This window comes from Mobula hypostoma, chromosome 2 (genome assembly GCF_963921235.1).
Source record: "Mobula hypostoma chromosome 2, sMobHyp1.1, whole genome shotgun sequence".
Classification (NCBI taxonomy): Eukaryota; Metazoa; Chordata; class Chondrichthyes; order Myliobatiformes; family Myliobatidae; genus Mobula; species Mobula hypostoma.
This window is the reverse complement of record NC_086098.1, coordinates 140,341,558-140,353,742: the sequence shown is the minus strand read 5'-3', so window position 1 is coordinate 140,353,742 and position 12,185 is coordinate 140,341,558. Positions and strand designations below refer to the sequence as shown.

At 41.0% G+C, this 12,185-nt stretch overlaps 1 protein-coding gene across 2 annotated transcripts in view; it reads left to right on the top strand.

The window, feature by feature from the left end:
- afg1lb (AFG1 like ATPase b) overlaps nt 1–10,815 on the top strand; it is a 135,707-nt gene extending 124,892 nt beyond the window's left edge. Inside the window, exons 11-13 of one of the 2 annotated variants that reach the window (XM_063040801.1) lie at nt 3,126–3,266; nt 5,190–5,303; nt 9,775–10,815. In XM_063040801.1, coding sequence (XP_062896871.1) covers nt 3,126–3,266; nt 5,190–5,303; nt 9,775–9,900 — 381 coding nt within the window. In that variant the 3' untranslated portion in view covers nt 9,901–10,815. The remainder of the gene's footprint in view (nt 1–3,125; nt 3,267–5,189; nt 5,304–9,774) is intronic. The other variant, XM_063040803.1, reaches the window with a different exon arrangement.
- The last annotated feature ends 1,370 nt before the right edge of the window (nt 10,816–12,185 follow it).

The following is a 12,185-nucleotide window of genomic DNA, read 5'->3' as shown; positions in this document are numbered from 1 at the left end:
CTGTTAACTGCAATTTCTTAATTACATTACGAACTGAGGAAACGGCTACCTGAAAACGCTGTGCTATCTTCTTATAGCCTTCTCCTGCTTTGTGGGCATCATTTATTTTAATTTTCAGAGTGCTAAGCAGCTGCTTAGAAGAGCCCATGGCTGCTGATTGTTGGGACAAGGTTTGAGGAGACAAGGTATTTATAAAGCTTTGAAATTTGCATCACCTGGCCTTTCCTAACGATGATTGTGAACAAGCCATAGCCCTAACAAGCTAATTAAGGTCTGAGACCTTGGTAAAAGTTATCTGAGAGTTCAATCTCTTGGGGTGCCCAAATTTTTGTATGGTGCTCCTTTCCCTTTTTTCACTCCAAAATTGTACAAAACAAAAATAATACACTAATCTTGCTTAAAATTTTGAAAAGAATGTTTCATCTTTAACTTTATGACTTTTGGAGATCAGTTCATCTTCTACTCACTTAACTATTCACAGTAACAGAAATTTTGACCCGGGGTGCCCAAACTTTTGCATGCCACTGTACATTGAAACATTGAAACATACAGTGAAATGCAATGTCATGCAATGAAATGTGAGGATGTGCTGGGGGAAGCTCGCAAGTGTTACTGTACTTCCGGTGCCAACAACCTACTAACCCTAACTCATACATTTTTGGAATATGGGAGGAAACCCATGCGTTTTTCAGTATGAGTGAAGGGAAGTGAAGAGCAAAGAGAATATTGAGAATTTCAATGAGCAGAGCGAGAATTTCAGGTTGTATATTGTATACATTCTCCATTAAATGGAACCATTGAATATGTTTGATAGATTGAGTCCAAATGACTTAATGGAGGCAAGCACCATAAAGCCATACTAAGCTTGTTTATCTGTGTATCTGGCAGAGGGCAGCAAGCCAGGTGTTCAAATAGAATAAGAAAAACTGCACCCACATGGATGACAGATAGAAATGGCCAGTTCTGATACAGACGAAAAGAACGAATTACCTTAAGCTGCAATATTCAGTATTGAGACTGGTAGGCTCGGTGTGCAAGGATGGGCAAAGAATTGTTGTTCACCGAACTTGCAGCGGGTTTTGTTGTAACACCGTAAGAGGCCATAGACTGATAGGCCGTAGTGGGCGCAAGATGGGGAATTAAAGTGGTAGGCAGGGTCACTCCAGCCTACTGAATGCAAAACAAAACAAATTCATCATCTGTAAATTGCCCTCATTGTCCCAGTCATGTCCTGAAGGCTGTTTTATTTAATTGCTTTGTGAAAGACCCATCCTCAAAAGCTGAAGAGTGACTTCAACTCATTTATGCTAAATCAGTGTTGTGAAACCTGTTAATTAGAATTTCTCTGTTAGATGTGTTGATTATACAGGATCAAGATGTTTCACTGAACCGTAATTTCATATGTTGTAGTGAAATCCTGACCTCTTTTGGCTATTTTAAACTAAATTTGCAGAATACTATTCCTGGAGTCTATTATTTTTAAAGTACCATCCTGTTGAAGATAGTTCTGACAAGACTTGCATTGAGTTTTGGATAGTAAAGGTTGATAACATCCTCATTGCAAGGTGTCTTCTAGTTTCATCTTCCCACCTCAATGGATCCCACTGCACAGTTACAAACACTAAAGCCCTGCCCACCATTTCCCCATTCACTCAATTCTCCATTTTTTTGCCTACCAGTTGCCAGCCTTTTTTCTGCATCCACCGTATCACCTTGCCTGATCTCATGATATGGCTATGATACATTAGCCATGGCCAAATCAAGACATCCTTCCCTTACTACTGAAACAATAGCCAGATTTCCGGCATTAAAAATGAAAACTCATTCTGATGAAGGAATATACCTGCAATTTATCATTCCTCTCCGTATTTGTGCTTGTCTTGCTAAGTACAGTATTGTGCAGAAGTCTTTTAGGCACATACATATACAGTAGCTATGATGCATAAGGCTTTTACACAATACCGTAGTAATTTTATATATTACACTGCACTGCTGCCACAAAAACAAAGCAAGTTTCATGGCATATGTGAGAGATGATAAAATTGATTCTGATATAGGTCTCTGTTGTGGACTGAGAGTGGGAAGGGGACATGGAGAGGGGAATCATGGTTGGGAAAAGGGGAAGGGAGAGGAGAGGGAGTGGGGGAGCACCACAGAGACATTCTGTAATGATCAATAAACCAATTGTTTGGAATCAAATGACCTTGCCTGGTGTGTCGGGGCTGGGTGTGTGTGCACCTACGCCACTCTCCTCCACCCCAGCAACTCCTTCTCTGCCACCTGACCAACACCCCTCCTGTGGCACTGCCCCTTCACCATTCTCCGACAGATTTACAAACTCACTCTCCGCTCTATGTTGAAAAATACAGTGCTGTGCAAAGGTCTTAGGCACCCTAGCTATATATACTGTATGTGCCCATGACTTTTGCACAGTACTGTATGTCCAGAATGTCCTGTAGTACTTTAAAGTTTGATTTTCTTTTGCAAGTTTCTTGTCTCTGAGATGCAGAATTTGCCTCTGGAGTGTGCCTTCAATGAGATTAGAGAATTTCAAACACATTCCCAGTTGGTTTGTTCTGTCAGATCGTGTTGTATTGCTGGAAAGATCATCTGCAAGCAGGAGAAAAAAAACACATTTTCCCCACGGATTTCATATTTTAATGATTAAAAAACAAAACTGTTCATGTAAAAAGGGAAAAGCAAACTTTCTTATGCATTATGATTTTTATCTTGTAGCAGCCCAGAGTTTCATCCTTAATATTAGGTCCTTTCTGGAGGATTGGGGTACCTTTTTGTCCAAAACACATCAGAGAAAATTGATACCAATTTGAAAATTGTATCAGATGAGGTTGTGTAGATTGGAGCAGATCGGCTTGGAAAAGTGTATGGTGGGACAGTGTTATGGCTGGAAGCCAGACCCCACTCTCCCCCCACCCTCCACCTCCTTTCAGATAAAGTATAATCTGGTGGGCCCCATGATGATCAATTGCTTACCTTTTTTTGGTGGAAGCCAATCACAAAATGCATCTGCTTATATAGTGAGGATAAAGCTAAAAATAAAGTCACCGAATGGAAGTTGCAATGTGCTAAGCATATTGTAATGTGCTTCTCTTTCTAAATTGTAGCCTCTTGGAGCAAGTGACTACCTGGAGATTGCCAAGCATTTTGACACCGTGTTCATCAGGAACATACCAATGCTCACTTTAGCAAAGAAGACTCAAGCAAGACGCTTCATTACTCTTATTGATGCCTTTTATGATCATAAGGTTGGATTTCATTAGATGTTGCTCGTAATAATGTTGGTGAAACTCCATGATTTTCTGGATCTTTGCCTGTAGAATCATCAAGCTTTTATCTTGAAATAAAGTACAAGAGAACAATGAAGGATGTAAATTTGAAGATGTCCCACATCCATTTAAGCTAATAACAAACTCATTTTCAGAGTTCGCTTTTAGTGTTAGCTCTGCATTTCCAAGTGTTAAGGGCTGTACTTGTCCAGTCGTAATTCTATAACCTGGAACTTTTAGGGTTCTGATTAGGAAATTTCCCTCCTTTTACCACTTGGCTTGATCTCTGGCAACTGGTCTGCTCAGTACCTTACGGAAAGAAGGAGGGGCATTTCCAGCACTGCTCCTGATCCTGAGCTAGTATTATATTCAGGAAATCCTCATGAAATTTAGTTAATTAAATGAAATTACAACAAAAACTCTGAATCACATTGATTAACACTATCTAATATAACAGGATATTTGTTTGTGGTGACGGTATAGTGCAAAGACTTAAAATTACTATAAATTACAAAAGGAAAAGAGGGCACGACCTGGGTGGTGTGGGTCCTTAATGATGGATGCCACCTTCTTAAAGCATCACCTTTTGAAGGTGTCCTCCATGGTGAGAGGGTTGTCTCCATGATGGAACTGCCTGAATCTACAACCTAGTGCAGCCCCTTGCAATCCTGTACCTTGGAGCCCCCATACCAGGCTGTGATGCAACTAGTTAGAATGCTCACCAGTGTCGTCGATAGAAATTTGCAAGAGTCTTTGGTGATATACCAAATGTCCTGAAACAAAGTAGAATGCTGGCCTGCCTTCTTCATGATTGGATGAATTAGGACACTGGCATTCCTGTTTCACGATTGGATCAATGTGTTGCTGAGATCCTTGGGGATATTGGCACCCAAGAATTTAAAGCTGCTCAATCTTTCAACGTTGACCCCTCAATGAGGCACAGTGTGTGCTCTCCTGACTTCCCCTTCCTGAAGTCCACAATCAGTTCCTTGGTCTTGCTGATATTGAGTGCAAGGTGACACCACTCATCCAGCTGATCTTTCTCACTCCTGTGTGCCTCCTCCTTGTCATTGGAGACTTTACCAGCAACAGTAGTATCATCTGCAAATTTACAAGTGGTATTTGAGCTTGCTTAGCCACACAGTCATGAGTGTAGCGAGAGCAGAGCAGCGGTCTAAGAACACATCCTTGAGGTGCACTTGTGTTGATTGTCAGTGGGGAGGTAATGTTATTACCAATCCGTACCGATGTCAAGCACTCAGTTGCAGAGGGAGTACAGAGAGCCAGATTTTGAAGCTTGGTTGTCTAATGAAGAAATTATGGTGTTGAACGCTAAGCTTCAATTGATAAACAGCAGCCTGATGTATGTTTTGCTGTTGTCTAAGTACTCCAAAGCCAAGTGGAGAGCCGGTGAGCTGCGCCTGCTGTGGACCTGTTGTGGCGGTCAGCCAGGTCTTTGTTCAGGCAGGAGTTAATTCCAGCTCTAACCACCTTGTTTAAAAAAAAGTTAATCATTACTAATAATGACCACAAAACTACTGAATTGGTATAAAAACCCACCTAAGTTCAGAGGGGGAAAAATCCCATCTTCATCCAGTCCGAACTACTTGTGACTCCAGGGTCACCCAGCAAAGTGGATAACATTTATGTGGCCTCCACTTTAACCCAGTCACCCACTCAGTTCCAGAGCAGCCACTATTGGACAGTAAGTGCTGGTCTGGGTCATGAAAATAAACCATGAATTCCTTATGGGAAAGATGTTTACTTATGGAAGATGGCATATTGATTTGTAACTATTACTTAGGCAATGGGTAATATTTTGAATGTTATAAACCTTTATATGATCAAGTGAAAACCATCTGATTCTATTGAGTTGTAAAACATGCTTTTAATTTCTTAAAGGTCAGGGTGATTTGCTTAGCTGAAATGCCTTTGGAGAATATATTTGTTCAAAAGGATCATGACAGTCAAGAGGATGAGGCCAGAGTGTTCATCGACGACCTAGAATTGAATCATGTGAGTAGTGTGGTTTATAGTTTTCCCTTTCTAACATTTTGGAGTATCTCTGTTTAGGTGACATCATGGAACAGCTGATTGCAATCTACTGATCTACATTTTGTTTTGTTTAAATTCGGGATGAGACCTGCAGTCAAGCTACTGTGTAGTAGTTTCATTAGGTTGCAAATTCAACATCATTACTGAATTCACAGTGAAGAATCGCAGTGATCATGTCAAACAATATAAATCCATTATTTAAAATTAATATATTCATTATTTAAATATTTAATTTCATAATTTTGATCACAGATTATACTTTATCAAATTTTTCAGTCAGGGCCATGCAATAAGCTACTGTATAGTCTAGAGAGACTTAATACATTTCTTAGTATTATTGAAACCATTGGAATAAAAAGGAAATCGAGTGAATGATTTGTCTTAAGAGCAGGAACTGAAAAGCAAACTGTAGCAAAAATCAGTGGGAAATTAGAGAATTTGGAAGCTTTTAAAAATCAACAGAATGCAACTTAGAAAGCAATAAGGAAAGAGAAGAGCAAATATAAAGGTAAGCTAGCCAATAATATAAAAGAGAATACCAAAGGTTTCTTCAGATATATAAAGAGTAAAAGAGAGAGAAGCATAGACATCGAACTGCTGGAAAATAACACTGGAGAGGTAGTAATGGGGACAAAGAAATGGGGGATGAACTGAATCAGTATTTTGCAGTAGTCTTCACTGTGGATGATACCAGCAGTATGCTAGAAGTTTGTGTCAGCAGCAGAAGTAAGTGTAGTCACTATTGCAAAGTAGAAGGTTCTTGGGAAGGTCTGAAGTTGGATAAGTCACCTGGATCAGGTGGACTTCAACCCAGGGTTGTGAAAGAGGTAGCTGATGAGATTGTGGAGGCTTCAAAAGTGATCTTTCAAGAATCATTTGATTCTGGAATAATTCCAGAAGACTGGAAAATCACAAATGTCACTCCACCCTTTATGAAGGGAGGGAGGCAAAGGACAGGAAATTATAAGCCAGTTACCTTCACTTCAGTGGTTGTAAGATGTTTAGGTCCCTTATTAAGGATGTCATTTTGGACTACTTGGAGGCATGTGATAAAATAGGGCAAAGTCAGCATGGTTTCCTTCACAGGAAATCTTGCCTGATAGATCTGTTGGAACGTCTTGAGGAAATTACAGACAGGATCAACAAAATAGAGACAGTGGATGTTGTTTACTTGGGTTTTCAGAAGGCCTTTGACAAGGTGCTGCACTTGAATCTGCTAAATAGCTTAAGATTCATGGTACGACAGGAAAGATGGACGGAAGATTGGTTGACTGGGTGAAAGCAAGAGTGGGAGTAGTAGGCCTTTTCTGCTTGGCTGCTGGTAACTAGTGGTGTTCCACAAGGGTTGGTGTTAGGTTTGCTACTTTTCACATTATATGTTAATGATCTGGAAGATGGAATTGGATAGCTTTTGTGGCCAAGTTTATGGATGATACAAAGATGGGTGGAGGGTCAGGCAGCATCAACAAGCCGGGAGTTTGCAGAAGGACTTTGACAGGTAGGAGAAAGAACAAAGAAGTGGCAGGTGGAATACTGTATTGTATATAATCATGTACATTGGAAGAACAATAAAGGCATATATTATTTTCTAGTTGGAGAATGAATTCAGAAATCAGAAGTGCAAAGGTACTTGGGAGGACTCCTTAAAGTTTAACTTGCTTGTTAAGCCTCTAGTAAGGAAGGCAAATACAATGTTAGCATTCATTTCAAGAGGATAAGAATATAAAGTAAAGATGTAATGCTGAGGCTTTATAAGGCATTGGTCAGACCACATTTAGAGTATTGTGAACAGTTTTGGGCTCCATACCTAAGAAAGGATGTGCTGGCATTGGAGAGAGTCCAGAGGAAGTTCATGAGAATGTCTCCGGGATTGAAAGGGTTAATGTATGAGGAAGATTTGATATACTCACTGGAGTTATAGAAGAATTGCGGGGCGGGGGTGGGGGGATTTCATTGAAACCTACCAATTATTGAAAGGCCTGGATAGAGTGAACATGCAGGGGATGTTTCTAATAGTGGGAGAGTCTAAGTCCAGTGGGAACTGCCTCAGACAAGAAGGGTGTCCCTTCAGAACAAAGAGGGAGAGGAATTTGTTTAGCCAGAAGATGGTGAACTTGTGGAATTCATTCCTATGGATTATCGTAGAGTCTGTCATTGGGAATGTTTAAAGCAGCGGTTGGTAGGTTATTGATTAGTCAGGGTGTCAAAATAATCAGGGAGAAAATGGGATCGAGAGGGAAAATTAATCAGCCACGATTGAATGACAGAGAAGACTCGATGGACTGAGTAGCATGATTCTGCTCTTATGTTTTATGGTCTTACAGTTTTTCAGAATGTAGAAATGTATGTACAGGTTGAGCAATGCTTGTAATTAATTTAGATCACTTTGTAGAGATCTGTTTTCACATTGACACAGAAGTTTTTTTCTATTGATCAGTTTCAAAAACGCCAAATTAAATCCACTGTGATTCAATGTTGTAAAACAATAAAACATGAAAACTTCCAGGAGGGGGTGGGGTTGAATACTTTTTATAGGCACTGTATATACACATATGTATTTATATATAATATTTTTAATAATTTTGTACATGAAACAATCATTTGTACTTTGAACCATCAAAAAGGTAAGTTACCACTACTCGGTCACCTGGGTGGACAGTCACTGGCTGTTTGGGATTGCCATTGTTCTGGACTCTGAATTGATGTGCTACTGGGAAGCAGTCTTTGTCCTGCACTTGTTCATCAGACATATGTACTGATGCAGCTGTAAGCATGTTAAATTTTCATCAGCGACGATCTTGGCAAACTCTCTACATTTGAAAAGGCCCCTCATGGTAGGTTAATTCAGAAGGTAAAGATACATGGGATCTAGGGTCAATTGCAGGTTTGGATTCTGAACTGGCTTACCCAGAGCCAACAGAGAGTGGAAATGAAAGGCTGTTGTTTTGGCTGGAAGTCCATGACCAGTGATGTTCCACAAAGATCAGTGCTGGGACCTCTGTTGTTGCCATATCTATCAATAATTTGGATGACAATGTACATGGGCTGATTAGCATGTTTGTCGATGACACCAAGATTGGTAGAATTGTGGACAGTGCAAAGGACTATCAAAGAATATAGCAGGGTATAGATCAGTTACAGATATGGGCAGAGAAGTGGCAGATGGAGTTTAATCAAGCAAGTGTGAAATGTTGAACTTTGGGAAATCAAGTAAAAGGAGAAAGTATACAGTTAATATGAGGCCCCTTAATAGAATTGAGGCACAGAGGGATGTTGGGGTCCATCTCCATAGTTCACTGAAAGTGGATGGGGAGATAAAGAAGTCACATATATATACACACACACACACACACACACACACACACGTGTCTTCATTGGTGGAGGTGCTCAGTATAAGATTAAGAAAGTCATGCTTCAGCTATATAAAACTTTAACCAGACTGCTGTTGGAGTACTGTGTGCATTGCTGGTCACCTCCATTATAGGAGGGTGCAAAAGAGGTTTACCAGGATGCTGTCTAGATTAGAAGGTACGAGCTACCTGGAAATGTTGGACAAACTTGGGTTTTGCTCCCTAGAGCATCGAAAGCTGAGGGAGGATCTGATAGAGGTTTTTGAAAGGCTAAGGTAGGGTAGATAGTCAATACCTTTTCCCAGATTTGAATTGTCAAGGACCAGAAAACAAGCTTCTAAGTCTAGAGAAAGGAAGCTGAAACGGCAGGTGTTTTTTAGACAGAGAATAGTAGGTGCCTGGAATAGGTTACCAGGGATCGTGGTGTCAGGTTGGTGGGGTTTAGATAGACAAATGGATAGGAAGGGAATGGAGGGATCTGGATGATACCGAGGAGGATGTCATTTAGTAAAAATTGATATCAAGGTTAACACAACATCATGGGCTGAATGGCCTGTGCATTGCAGTGCTGTTCTCTGTTCGATACATCTTCAGTTTCTTTTTGTCTTCTGCCCATTGATATTGCAACGCTAATGATGTGCCTGGTATCTGCACAGTTTTCCAAATATTTATTGTACTATTCAGCTGGATTGGGTTCTCTCTTCTTGCAGAAGTCTGAAAACAACTTTGATGCATGCCTGTTACCATCCATGCAAGTACTGTTATGGCCCGTAAACAGGTGTTCAGATGTGCATGGACTGTATTCATTCAGTCCATGTGGTTAGAAAGAATTGACATTAAATTAAGGTCTCCTTTGACTGTTCAGATCTGAAGTGTATTTGAGAGAAGAGCAGAAAGTTCTCATGTCCAAGGGCATATCTTAGTTGCTCCTGTTGAGACCACTGGTATTAGCATGTTATCAACTGTGAAAGGGTAACTCAGTATTGCAACAAACCTACTGCATATTGTATTTCAGTGGATCCCATCCTGATAGCATGAAAATAGATTTTCACTCACCTTTGTGATTTTGTTCTAACACACAGAAGGTAGAAGACCTTTCCATTTTTTCTGGAGCAGAAGAAATATTTGCATTTCAGCGCACTATCTCCCGGCTCACAGAAATGCAAACAGAAGAGTACTGGAATGAAGGAGACCGGGGGAAGAAGTGACTGTGTGAATGTAACTGAAATCCACAAAGTGCAATGGACAATAGTTCAAATTTTATTTTAATGCAAGGACTAAGATTAATATGATAAATTATAAGTGTATTTCATTTGCTAAGGTTCATTGACAGGACCATTTGATGTACTTCCACACAACATTTTGAAAATTTGTTGGTTCTAGACTAATGTGCAATTGTCTTTTTTTAATTTAGTGGACAGTTTCCTTTTCTATTGTTTTTTATGTCTTATCATCATTTCCTGATTAATTGTCTTTTCTGCAACTCTTTACTTTGGTGGGGTTTCCATGTTATGAAATGTATCCTTTTGCTTAGAGGGCTCCAAAAATAACGAAATGAAACAGTCCAGGAAAAAACATGCAGCTCCATCAAATCCACTCCAGCCATAAACTCTGTACTCTTTCACTGTGGTCTGTTCTCCGTCAATTTTATGTCCTCAGGGAAAATTTTAAGTATTTATGTATATTTAAACTCTTAAGAATAAATGTATTTAACCTCAATAAACATTCCTTTTTCTTTTCAGTGGGTGGAAAACTAAATTACTTAAGAGTCGCAGGCATACAGCACAGAAACAAACCATTTGGTCAAGCTTGTCCTTGCCAACCAAGACAGCAGTGCAATCTGGTCGCAAAATGCTGGAAGAATTTCATCAGGACAGAATCGCGGCCTGAAATGCCGACCGTTTATTCATTTCCAAAAAATGCTGCCTAACCTGCTAACTTCCACCTCTGGATTTCCACATCTGCAGAATCTCTTGCGTTTGTAATCCAGTTCCATTTGACTGGATTTGGCCCATATCTCTCTGAAATGATGCAGGAACTCAGCAGGCCAGGCAGATCTATGGAGAAGAGTAAACTGTTGATGTTTCCAGCCGAGACCCTTCACCAGGACTTGGGGGGGAAAAGAAGAGGAGTTAGAATAAGAAGGTGGGGGGAGGGGAGGAAGAAACAATGTGATAGGTGAAACCGGGGGGGGGGGGGTGAAGTAAAGAGCTGGGAAGTTGATTGGTGAAAGAGATACAGGGCTGGAGAAGGGGGAATCTGATAGGAGAGGACAGAAGGCCATCGAAGAAAGGCAATGAACAGGTAAGGAGATAAAGTGAGAGAGGGAAATGGAAATGGGGAATGGTGAGTTGGGGGGTCATTACCAGAAGTTCGAGAAATCAACATTCATGTCATCAGGATGAAATATAAAGTGTTGCTCCTCCAACCTGAGTGTGGCCTGGTCACAGCAGTAGAGGAGACCATGGACTGACCTGTCAGAATGGAAGTGGAATTAAAATGGGTGGCCACTGGAAGATCCCACTTTTTCTGGCAGACAGAGCATCGGGTCCCTGGTGAAGCGGTCTCCCAATCTACGTCAAGTCTCACCGATATACAGGAGGCTACATCGGGGCACCAGCTACAGTAGATGAACCCAACAGACTCACAGGTGAAGGACTGTTTGGGGTCCAGAATGGGAGTGAAGGAGAAGGTGTAGGGGCAGGTGTAGCACTTGTTCAACTTGCAAGGTTAAGTGCCAGGAGGGAGATCAGTGGGGAGGGACGAATGGACAAGGAGTTGCGTAGGGAGTGATCCCTGTGGAAAGCAGTAAGTGGGGCTGGGGGGAAGGGAGGGAAAGATGTGCTTGGTGGTGGGATCTTGTTGGAGATGGCGGAAGTTGTGGAGAATTACTGCTGGACGCGGAGGCTGGTGGGGTGGTAGGTGAGGATGAGAAACCCTATCCCTGGTGGGGTGGCTGGACGATGGGGTGAGAGCAGGCATGTGTGAAATGGGAAGAGATGCAGTGGAGGGCATTTCCTCTGAAAGTTCTTTACGTATATGGATTAACCTGCGCAAAAGAAATTGTCATTCAGGTCAGTTTCAAATCTTTCCTTTCTCACTTTATTTACCCCTCATAGGTTTAATAGTTAACTGACAGTTTGACATTCAAAATCGTTAATCTTGTACATGACTGAGTGGAGGAAGACTGAAGAATCTCATCAACTAAATAGAGAGACCCAAGTCGTGCCTGACTTCCGGGGCATTTTGTTAATCATTTTCTATCTGGTAGGCTTGTTGGTAAACCTGGATGGAATTTTGTTACTCTGAAATAGCAACATCTCTCAGGCAAGTGATGAAGGCCATGCTGAGGAAGAGGAATGATGCCAGCAAGGAATTGTGGGGTTGGTGAGTAGAAGCTGGGAGTTATAGTGGTTGGTTGTCAGTGAAGGAAGAAAAGGCAATCAGAAGCAGGCCACATTTAGAAGGAGTACTGCTACTTATAAAAGGCCCA